The 12,690-nt window shown below is 39.8% G+C and overlaps 1 protein-coding gene across 3 annotated transcripts in view; it reads left to right on the forward strand.

Annotated features, from left to right (window-relative positions):
* Positions 1-8,130, forward strand: part of TMEM117 (transmembrane protein 117) — a 440,409-nt gene extending 432,279 nt beyond the window's left edge. For all 3 annotated transcript variants that reach the window (XM_073619948.1, XM_073619951.1, XM_073619949.1), the window contains one exon: positions 337-8,130. In XM_073619948.1, the coding sequence (XP_073476049.1) occupies positions 337-974 (638 nt within the window). In that variant the 3' untranslated portion in view covers positions 975-8,130. The remainder of the gene's footprint in view (positions 1-336) is intronic.
* Positions 8,131-12,690: the final 4,560 nt, after the last annotated feature.

Below are 12,690 nucleotides of genomic sequence, written 5' to 3' on the forward strand. Positions count from 1 at the left end.
CATAAAATGCTAGGGAAACAGACCTTTATTAAATACTTGTAATTAATATAAGTAAGGTTACTCATGTTATATCTGATTTCATTGGACATGTACATAATAAACTGATCACCTCACAAGTGATCATTTCTGATGAGCACTTACCAATATACTAAAAAAAAAAAAAAAAAAATCCAGTCTTTGTTGTAGCTGCTTGCCATTAATGAGCAGAATTACCTAATTCCTTCAAGTGAACAGAATACGAGTGTAAAAGACTAATAAGGAATGCTTGATTAGGTTTTTAATTTACTATTTTGGTATACACTTGGAAGTCACATTTTATATTTCCTTTGCTTGCAGGTAAATGGTTCAACTATGGGATTATCTTTCTTGTGCTTATCCTTGATCTCAACATGTGGAAGAACCAAATCTTTTACAAGCCATCACCATATGGCCAGTATATAGGCCCAGGTCAAAAGATCTATACAGTTGAAGATGCTGAAAGTTTACAATATCTTAACCAGACGATGCTATCTTGGGAGTGGAGGTCAAACAACACAGACCCTTATACGAACAGAAGCTATGTTGAAGGAGACATGTTCCTTCATAGCAGATTTATTGGGGCAAGTCTTAATGTGAAATGCTTGGCTTTTATTCCTAGCCTTTTGGCCTTTGTGTTGTTTGGATTCTTTATTTCAATCTTTGGGCGCTTTCATAAAAGTGAACAAGGCATGGAGAATAAAGATAAATCATACAAACGCATCAACAAGAAGTCACCTTCTGAACACAGCAAGGAAATGGGAATGACTATAGAAAATTTGCAAGCTGTTGTAGAAGAGCCCTTATGTCTACATCACCCAACACTTGTAGATGGAAGGACAAAGGAAGATGAAGTGTTGTGCTACCCATCTTCTACAACAGAGTCAGATAATCATTCTTCATTTTCACAATCTGAGCCAGTGGCAGACATTGTCCCCTATGATGAGGCGAATAGTTAACCATGTGTCAAATGGACATGGCAGTAATGTACAGTATAATATAGGTTTCCTATACCTCTTGTGCTCAAGTAAACAATTTTAACTGGTGCTCAAAAATGTACAATCTACACATTTTTGTATTTTGCTATGTGCCTATATTTAACATTCCTTAGAACGTATGTAGGTGCACACCTGATAGTTGCACAGAAATGTAACATTTTAGGGTTATTTAATAAACACTAACACTAACCATGCGTTTTAGCAATGAAATATCACCCAGTTAGAGCTCAAAGCAGTTAAGTTTATTTGACCCTGAATAAGGTTTTAAATTAATAAAAGGTGCAAGGTGTTTCTGTAATCTTTGTGTAGTTTTCTAGAAAAGAGCAGACTTTGAGAAGTAGCATTTGACTTTATCACACCTACGGTGGGTTTATGCTTCCTCCAGTAAGGACCTGTAAACATCTGTAATAAAGTGCTATACCAACTTAGGGCTTATGAATGACCTCCTTCCTTCAACACTCTTACAACTATTTTGGCAAATATGTTCTATTAAACTTTTGGGTCCCAGTGCAGCCGCATGGATTTTAGTAGTTTAGTGGATATACAGGGGGGAGGATAAAATAAATAACATGACAAAAATAGTTTAGATTTGCACATACTTTTTAAAAACATAATCGCCTGCCTAGATTAGCCCTCATCTGCTGTCCATTCACATAGAAATTTAAAATCCTCATTCAGTGCTATGCCATCTGACAAATAAAAAATGGGTTGTAAAGTGCAACATTTGCCATATTTTAAATATGGGTAATGTTGCTAGGACCTTAATTACTTATTAAATAGTAGGAAAATCTCCACCTGGCTGTGGTGTGGCAAGGTTCTCTGAAACATATCCACATTTCAGTAGATAACATTTCACCAGTGGCGCCGGTGGTAATTTTTATCAACCCCCCCTGGTCGGTTGGGTCTGGAGCACTTACCCAGTAGTGTATTTAGGTTTTGTGCTGCCCTAGGCCTGACTAAACTCGTGCACCCCCTAATTTAAATATGACCCACCCTTCCTGTCAGGGTCACACCCCTTGCTGTTTAAGACCTGAAATTTTCGAGTGGTGACACTAGTTTTGGGGGCCTGGGGGGGGGCAATGGATTTCCTTAATTTGCATAGATTTCCTCTCACTTCCTGTTTGGCTATGGGGCAGAAAGAAAAGGAAAATCTCTGCAATGGGACAGGGATGGTAAAAAATAAACTGACAGGAGTTGTAACCCTCCCTTACTCTATCCAAAATGAAAAAAATAAAGTGTTGCCTATAGTTCTACTTTAGGCACAAATTTCTGATAATTTTATGGAGAGGACTAAGAAGATATAACCATGCCAATGGTGCAGCAGAAAACATATAGCACAGTGAGGAAGGTTTGTGGTCTAGGATGAGAGGGCAGTCAAAATTAGAAGCGGTACCCCCCCACAGTTGCAGAATGCCAGCCGCCCGCATACCGGAAGCAGTGCAGTCGCTTTATGGGGTAGCTAGACTAATTTGCCTCTCAGCCCAGTCCGCCCCATAAGACTGGTGCTAGACTAACAATGTAGCGCAAGCCGGCGGGGACTCTTTCCGTTCTGCCCTCCTGCAAAGTGCTGCCCTAGGCCTGGGCCTTGTCGGCCTAGGCCAGGATACAGCGTTGCACTTACCCCATCTATGATGGGAAGAGCTTCTCCCGGGCTTCACTGGCGGCTTCCCCTGCTCAGCGCTGGGTTCACCTTCCCCTGCTCTCCACGGGCAATACGGCAGCTTCCATTTCCTTCCTCCTCGGCGGCCAATTGGGACTCTACGCTTCTCTTTTTGGCCAATCGGAAAATGGGTCTCATACCCACTTTTAATTGACCGGATTGCGGATCAGTGTTTCAATAGCGATTATTAATTCGCTGCTGTAACACCTGGGTGGGTTCGCCACGAGCCCGCCCTATTTTGAAGCCTATTAGAGCCTCTAGCTCTAATCAGGTGCTTCAAAGATACACCCCCGCCGCTGTAATTAATTCGCCCCAGCATCCGGAAAGGGGCCGGACGTATGAATAGGGGGTAGCGGCCATGGATCATGGAGCATTAATTAGGATGTGGCGGCCGTGAATATGGAAGGGCCGCCACTGCATTTCACATAAAGTATGTGTAATTTAGCTTGGGTGTCTTATTTACAAATGTTTTTGCATAAGATGAACACAACTTTCACCTATGATTTGCAAATTTTGAAGAATCCTGGATAAAAGTTTTGTGACTCTTGTGTGAAAACCTTTATAAATAATGCATAGTGGGAGGTCAGCTTTAAAAGAAAAGTTGTTGAATGTCACAAAAGTACAGTCTGTACAAATGAATATAGAATTGAATCAGAACCTCTATTACGAACTTTAAAATTCATTGCCACTTATGGAGTTCTTGTTATTGGTATTGCAGTATAGATAATGTAAGTTGATTCATGTTGTATATGCAAGCATAGGCGGTCTAAGCAATTATCTGTTATCTGACTTACAATATATATTCTTCTAGTGCATATTGCAGAGTTGTTAAACTTTATAACAGATTTTTCCCTAAGTTGATATATTGAAATATCCATAAGCCAGTTTCCAGTATAACAATAAAATCAATAGATCATCATTAAATAAACATTAATAAAGCACTTTCATCATAAATTAAAGTAGAAAAAAGGCATCACTGTCGCCCTTCAGTAAACGTGATACTAAACACACATTGTTTAATTTACAATCTCATTCTCTTTCTGTATGTGGATGATGGCACTGTACCGTAATTATTTAAATTAAATAAATCAAAATATGTTTTTTCCTAATCAATATACAAATGTAACATGACCCAGCTCTTTCCCAGTCTGTCTATAGCGAAACAGTGGCAGGAGGAGCTTCTAGTCCTCTGCTATTGGTCGAATGTTAAAAATAAAAAAAAAGCAGCCTTTGCAATACAGGGTAAAAATAAAAAAAATTGTATTAATAAACTGTTTTAAATTGTCATAAAAATATATATTTGAAATATTTTTGTTGTTATGGCATTGTTGGCTGGGAATTCCTACCTTAACAGAGAAAGAGGAATTAGTCAGAGGGCCAGAGATTTCCAATATTCAGGAAGTGATTTATTGGAAAATGTATAAAGGGAGGAACAGAACAAAGTGGAAACAAGATTTAACTGTTGAGATATTGTGATGCCTTTTCTACTGCTTTACCATGAATGATTGTTGCCACAACCAAAAACATGCTAACTTGATGGGTTAATACTAACGGAAATAAATTATGGTAAATAAATTATGGCCTAGCATTGTATTTATCATCCCTACTTTAAAAAAGATGTCCCTTGCCATCACAAGAGAGTGCTGTTTGGGAGCAGTAGACTTGCTCCACATTGGGCTGAATTAGCAAGCCGTCTTCCAGATGCATTTTATTCAGAGCACAACTGGATGTACTAGAGAGCAAAGTAACTGTAGACCAAGTTGCTGGAAACTGGGAAAGGTATTACAGTGTCATTTGAAAGGGTTACAGAACAAATACAAATATTTATAACAGCAGTATTAATATACTTAGGGTTGCCATTAGAAATGGGCTGAACACCCCCCTGTTCAGTTTGCAGCAGAACTCCCAAACAGGGGAAAAGTTCTAACCGGAACAGCGAACCCCAGTTATGTCTATGGGAGCCAAACAGAAAAAAATCAAAAGTGCCCATTTTGAAGGCTTATATGCAAGTAATTGGCCATAAAAGGGGTATGGGGTTCTGGAGACTGCCCTGGGGGACATGTATCAATGCAAAAAATATATAAATAAAATAAAAATAAATTAAAAAAAATAGTTTTTTCAGGAGCAGTGATTTTAATAATGCTTAAAGTGCAACAATAAAAATGAAAAATTCATTTAAATATGGTGCCCGGAGGGGGGGGGGGGGTCCCCTTAGTCTGCCTGTAAAGTGGTGCATCTGTAGCATATATAGAACCTGCTGCAGCAAAAATGAAATTTCTAAAGAGAAAAAAATGAGTCAAATGAAAATCAAATCAACCAAAAGTCAAAATTTAAAATGACTCACGGTTGCAATTGAAAAAGAATAAAGAAAAAATGGCGTGGGACCCCCCAGTCATACCAATCCCTTTTCCGCCCCCCCTCTTCAACCATACTAGTCCTCATGCCCTCAACAGAGCCCCCCCCGCTCCAAAGCACCTTGTAGCTATGTTAATAGGGACAAGGGCCTCATCCCCACAACCATGGCCGCTAGTTGTGGGGGTCTGCAGGCAAAGGACTTATGGGAATCTGGAAGACCCCTTTAACAAGGGGGCCCCCAGATCCCGCCCCCCCATGTGAATGAGTATGGGGCACAGTGTATCCCTACCATTCACCAAAAAAGTGTCAAAGAGCAAGAAAAACACAGAGACAGTTTTTGACAATTCCTTTATTAAAAAAAAAAAAAAAACAGTGTCCCTTGATGTAAATCCATTGTCAATCATGCTGCATCTGAAAAAAAAAAGCTTTCGCCATCCATGAAGGCCGGCCGCCTGCCTACTGCACGCTAAGCCATTTGACAGTTCTTATATAGGTAAAGGGCGAGGCCCACCTGGCCAGATCACCTGATGTTACTGACCCATCATGCACCAGTCTGTGACGTCAGAAGGGGCAGTGCCATCAGGTGATGTAGCCAGGTGGCCCCGCCACTTACCTATATAAGAACTGTCAAATGGTTTAGCTTGCAGTAGGTTGCCAGCCTTCATGGACAGCGGAAGCGTTTTTTTTGGAGCGTGTGGCATGATTGACGATTAATTTACATCAAGGGACAGTGTTTTTTAAATTTTTTAATACAGCAATTGTCAAAAACTGTCTGTGTTTTTATTACTTTTTGACACTTTTTTGGTGAATGGGTACTCATTCACATAGGGGGAATCTGGGGCCCCCCTTGTTAAAGGGGGCTTCCAGATTCTGATAAGGCCCCTGCCCGCAGACCCCCACTACCACCGGCCATGGTTGTGGGGATGAGGCCCTTGTCCCCATCAACATGGGGACAAGGTGCATTGGGGTGGGGGGACAGAGCCAAAGCACCCCCCCAGGTTGAGGTCATGTGGCCTGGTTTGGTTCAGGGGGGGCGCTCGCTCATCCCTCCCCTTTCCTGACCTGCCAGGCTGCATGCTCGGATAAGGGTCTGGTGTGGATTTTGGGGGGGACCTCACACCATTTTTTTTTTTTTTTATTTTGCTGTGGGGTTCTTCTTGAAACTCATACTAGACCATAAGGGCCTGGTATGGACTGGAGGAGGTCCAACGACTTTTTTTTACTCTTTTTTACCAGCTATTTTTAAAATTTTTTTACTCAGCTGTCAGAGGGGAAGCCCTTCGATAGCAGCTAACTCATTGGTTGTTAAGGACGCCGCGGCCGGTTTCCTGGCTGTGCTCCTTAACAACCCGCTCATACTGCGCCCTGATTGGGCAAAACTTTGCCCAATCAGGGTGTAAAATGCACTGTGCAGCACGCAGTATATTGCAGGGTGTTCAGGGGGGTGAACAACCGCCAAATACCCTGCAAATTCGGGTGTTCTCTGAACGGGGAGAACAGCCAATGTTCAGCCTGAACTGATGCTCAGGCCGAACTGTTCGCCCAATTGTTGTTGCCATCTGTTGGCATGTTTATTGCCATACTCAGTCACTCACTGACACACTTTATGCTGGCAATGACATATGTTCATAACATTTGTTGCCACAAATTCATCCTCTATTTAATTAATAAAGCTTTTGCCCAGTCCATTTCTTTTCCTCCATCCTGGGATCTCCAAGTCTGTCCAAACTGTTAAGTTCAGGATGGATCTGTCGTCTCCCCATGCTCAGCATTGCCTTCTGTATTGATATTCAGGATCAGGAATTGAAAATAAGTTCACATCTGCATCGGTCATATGCTGCATCTCCGGAGTCAACCCTCAACCACTAGAGGCAAATCTTGGTAAAATGTGCTCTGCTGCAAGAAAATGGCAGCCACTTTTAAGTTCATTCAGATAACCAGGCAACGCCCAGAAAGAAAAAGAAAAGAAAAAAAAAAAAAACAAATATAAGACTGTCCTGTGTTTACAATAAGGAAAATCTGTCATTACATCATCCTGCATATTTAGCCACCTAGAGTAAGGCCTTCATGGTTCTCGACATTCTGCACCTCTGTGCACAGTTTATTAACTGACCCTTTTGCTATTTAATTATGTACAGACGTAAATAAAATAGTAGACTTGACTTTTACTAGATTTGTGCCTTGATTGTATACTATTTTTATAAGCAACACTTTGAAGATATATTTTTAGTTTTTAATTTGTTTTAAAAAATATTTTTGTTATGTGTTTCATTTTTTCCACTGTAAACCTAATATTTTGGCATAGTTGTGGCTTTCTTAATAGTAAATTCTAGTTTTAACATAAAGTCATTATAGATTCATTTTAGTAAACATATGATGAATATGTATTAAATAATGACATATAGAGTATGTAATATGCACAGTTTCCTGCATGAATCTCAAATGTAAATGTGTGAAAAATGCTCAAAGTAATTCACAGACACAACCACTGTGTAAAGATTCTATGTGTGTCACGTAGGCTAGAATTGTGATTAATATTTTAAGCCAAGAAGCAATATTAGTGTAACTCCAGATAAAACCTTTTTATTTTCTTTTTTTCGAAGTAAAGAAGGCTTAGAACCTCTTGCAACTTTTTACTGTCATGAATAGGGATATCACTCTAACAGAGACTCACACAGCAATATTTTTTTTGTGGGATGTCCAATGAATAAAATCTGTGTCTGGCAGTGGTTCCTGGGACAGAAAGTGAGGGGAAACCACTCCAACAGGGACAGCTGAAAGAGGTCCTCACACTTCAACGGACTATCCAAAATAAAACAAAAACAAAAAAATAGCTTTTTACTGGAGTTGCACTTTGAGTTACATTTTCTAGGAAATATAGACTGCAAATTGCAGACACTATTAAGAATGTTTAATATTACAGTTGAAAATATTATAGTAGAAGGTAAAAGTGCTCATATATGTTGCCTTGTCTATTGAGTCCAGTGGTTACCAGTGTTGCAGTGCACCATCTAATAATCCAACCATCCCATTTTGTTTTCTCAACATGCATTTATGCAACAATTGTATTTCATAAAATAAAATAAATCATATGATTCTGGATTTACTTATTATTGTAAATTTGTGCACCTGGTGTCCTGATTAATTAGATAATAATGAGTCAGATTAACCCTTTCAGTTAAAATGGCTTCTGCAAACTGTACCTTGAATATTATCAGCTGTGCACCTTTTGTCTAACAGTTTAACCTCCCTGGCGGTATGATTATTTCAGATTTTTGCGTCTCAAAGCGGTACAATTATTTTGCATAGAAATTTGGTGTTTTATATTGTAGGCCTGTAATTCTTAGCATTAACACACTTATATCTGTCCACCAAGAGTCTAGTAGATATCCCGGGTATGATGAAGTTTGAAACACAAAATCATAAATTATAATATAATAAATAAATATAAATAATTATAAAAAATAATAATAATAATAATAAAATAAATTTGGACCGGAAGCAATCTGCGCTAACCCCAAAACCCCACAATAATAAGTGATTCAATTAATAAATACAAATCCAAAATATCATAGAATAACGATGAACAAAACACTGACAAAAGGTGCTGCACCCCAAAAAAACCCCTGAATATCCAGTTCCAACAGTAAATAAAAATAATTTAAGGTGCGCTACAATTGTCAGAAAAAAAGTGTTTGAAGGGGTGTTTAAAAAAACATCTTCAACCTAAACATCATAATGTAACATACTAACATCCTGGTGGGTGAATGTGAAAAGAGACAAAATAACGTCCTGAAAAATAAATACAAAGTAATGTCTAGTTATAAACAATCGGACTCTGTATATCCGTATAGGTCCTTGCTTCATCTAGTAACATTCCATCTCCCCTAGTGTTTGCACACACCCAACAGTGGAAAAAGGAGAGGGGGGCGCTTACCAGATGTGATGGACCCCTATCACGGGGGTCTTACGGGCTCTGAGATATCGGATCCAACAGGCGGGAACAGCTACTTCAGCAGGCAGGAACAGCTGATTATACTTGCGGGCTTGAGATTCCACTTCAGTCCTTCCCGAGCACTGGGATTACCATAGGATCTGTGCCTCTGAGATCGCTCATGACATGTAGGGAGAAATCAGATAGACAGAGGATCCTCCATGGTGTAGTACTTAAAAATTCTTTATTAAAATGATGGATTGCTGACATCAAATGTAAAACAGAAAGTTCCAAAGAAACAGACAGCTCAGCCGCGATAAAGCTAGCTGGCTGATGTGTGGTGACGTCAGGTCCGTGGCTCTGACTGAGCTACGGGCCTGACGTCACCACACATCAGCCGGCTAGCTTTATCGCGGCTGAGCTATCCGACTGAGCCACATGCCTGACGTCACCACACATCAGCCTGCTAGCTTTATCGCGGCTGAGCTGTCCAACGGAGCCACGGACCTAACGTCACCACACATCAGCCGGCTAGCTTTATCACGGCTGAGCTGTCCGACGGAGCCACGGACCTGACGTCACCACACATCAGCCGGCTAGCTTTATCGCGGCTGAGCTGTCTGTTTCTTTGGAACTTTCTGTTTTACATTTGATGTCAGCAATCCATCATTTTAATAAAGAATTTTTAAGTACTACACCATGGAGGATCCTCTGTCTATCTGATTTCTCCCTACATGTCATGAGCGATCTCAGAGGCACAGATCCTATGGTAATCCCAGTGCTCGGGAAGGACCGAAGTGGAATCTCAAGCCCGCAAGTATAATCAGCTGTTCCTGCCTGCTGAAGCAGCTGTTCCCGCCTGTTGGATCCGATATCTCAGAGCTCGTAAGACCCCCGTGATAGGGGTCCATCACATCTGGTAACCCCCCCCCTCTCCTTTTTCCACTGTTGGGTGTGTGCAAACACCAGGGGAGATGGAATGTTACTAGCTGAAGCAAGGACCTATACGGATATACAGAGTCTGATTGTTTACAACTGGACATTACTTTGCATTTATTTTTCAGGACGTTATTTTGTCTCTTTTCACATTCACCCACCTGGATGTTTGTATGTTACATTATGAGGTTTAGGTTGAAGAAGTTTTTTTAAACACCGCTTCAAACACTTTTTTTCTGACATTTGTAGCGCACCTTAAGTTATTTTTATTTAAATAAAATAAATTTCCCCATGATTCAGTGTCGTTCAATTCTGCAAGTGTTCTAATTTACTATTGTTGTTTTCTAGCTGGTCTAAAACCACTTTTGATGTAAAGGGACACTTTTTGGTTGCTATGGACAATCTCCAGTTTCCAGGCAGAAAGAACAGTATATATTATATAAAACTGCATGCAGGGCATTGGACAAAGCACTGGGGACAAAAGGGATGTGAAATAATTTCATACAGTAATGTAATCTGTAAGATTACAGTGTACTGTATGTGTTATGAATTTTCACTTTTTTGAATTTGCCGCCAGGCTCCACCCCTGTGCGTTACGACGCTTGCAGGGAATGGAGCCCGGCACACAGGACATTGGGGCGGAGGGCAGAGCCCACAAACACAGCGTGGGGACATCACAGGATCTTGAGGACAAGGTAAGTAACCTCTTCCAGGATCCATGCAATCCCGAGTGTGGCTCAGGGTTACCACTAATGGTGCTGAAATTTAATCCCGAGCCACACTCGGGAATACCGTCAGGGAGGCTACGGGGCCTATTTATATAAAATGATAAAATTATTTGTTTTGCAGCATTTTTCCTACATTGTTGCTTTTTTACCTAATGCAAAATGGATATGTGCACTGCTGGTTATTGGAAAAAAACTTACTTAAAAATATATTTAGTATATAGGATAAATATTAAAAACGCTAAATCAAAGGTTTATACCACTTTGAGGGAAGCTATTTTTTCAGCTTACTGCTACTGAAACTCACATATTAGACATGAGAGAAAAAATAGCCCAAACCAGATTTGTAAATATGTGAAACTGTAAAAAACACTACTACCATACCATGTAAAAAATGATAAAATTGATATTCCAGCCTTTGTAAGCAGGCCACTAAAATGGGGTATGTATTACATATACTGTAAATGTTTTTGAGGAAATCTGTGTAAATTGTCATTTTAGTTGCCCCAGAATATACTTGTTCTGGGTTGATGTAGACTGCAAGCACGGTGTTCTTATTGGTCTGAATTATCTACAATTAGGGAGTTTTTACTTCGGTCATCCATTTGAATGTGTGGATTCCTCTGACTGTATAAGAAGCTAGAGTGAATAAATCAATACCTTTTGGTAAGCAACTGGAAATTTCCCACAATAACATTCTAAAACACACACTTTTTGAGGATGAATATGAAACCTTAAAATATGTAATTCTACATTATAATGTATGAACAAATCCCTGAAGCTAATGTTCAGAATCGGAAGATGAAAAGAGGTTCTACTTTGCAGGATAAAAAATGAAAATGAATCATTAACCAATTCAAGAAATAAGAGCCATCATATTTTGGAATGTTTTTCATAGTCCCTAGACTCAATATAGCCAAAAATCTCAAATTTGCATAGCATATATAGGCACAGATGATATAAATAAAAATATTCCTGAAGCAACAGAACTTCTGTTTTTAGTTAGCTAAATTTTATTTTTACTTTTTATTGAAATAAAAATGTTTCAGAAAACAGTACAGTATCAAATGACATCATGAATTCAGTTCACTTAAAAAAAAAAAAAGAGGTGTTGCATAGCTAATCGCAAAACATATATTTCATATGCATAAAAAAGGAAAACAGGGCTATATAATATGGAAGATTTTTAGCAGGCTGAGTGAAAAGTAAAGTATATAGCACTGAAAAATACTGTTGCAAACTTTGGCACCCCAGGTGTTTTGGAACTACATTTCCCATGATGCTCAACTACACTGCAGAGTGCATGAGCATCATGGGAAATGTAGCTCCAAAACATCTTGGGTGCCAAGGTTCGCCATCACTGTTCTAAAGGCTTAGTGTCACTACTGAGACCTTTCTCCCAAAAACCAATCAAATTCAAACCTGGTTTAGAAATTTGAACTGGTTTGTAAGGCAGAGAGAGAGTAAGTACAAACTTTTATTCAGCATCCTGTTCTTCACCACAGAAACATATGAATGGGTTTGTTACCTTACACCCTGTTCTCGTTTATTGTTTTGTGCTGTTTTAGGGTACTGTATACATTGTTTTTCCATTGCACAGCTCTGATCTCTTTTTCATATACAGTCCTTATTGATTGTGTGCCATATTGTGGAAAGTTACTCACATTTATGTCCTCATGCACACTATATTACCAGAAGTATTGGGATGCCTGCCTTTACACACAGATGAACTTTAATGGCATCCCAGTCTTAATCCGTAGGGTTCAATATTGAGTTGGCCCACCCTGCAGCTATCACGGCTTCAACCCTTCTGGGAAGGCTGTCCACAAGGTTTAGGAGTGTGTCTATGGGAATGTTTGACCATTCTTCCATAAGCGCATTTGGGGGGTCAGGCACTGATGTGGACTAGAAAGCCTGGCTCACAGTCTCCACTCTAATTCATCCCAAAGGTGTTCTGTCAGGTTGAGGTTAGAACTCCGTGCAGGCCAGTCAAGTTCCTCTACCCCAAACTCACTCATCCATGTCTTTATGGACCTTGCTTTGTGCACTTGTGCGCAGTCATGTTGT

The sequence above is a fragment of the Aquarana catesbeiana genome, linkage group LG03 (assembly GCF_042186555.1).
Source record: "Aquarana catesbeiana isolate 2022-GZ linkage group LG03, ASM4218655v1, whole genome shotgun sequence".
Taxonomy (NCBI): domain Eukaryota; kingdom Metazoa; phylum Chordata; class Amphibia; order Anura; family Ranidae; genus Aquarana; species Aquarana catesbeiana.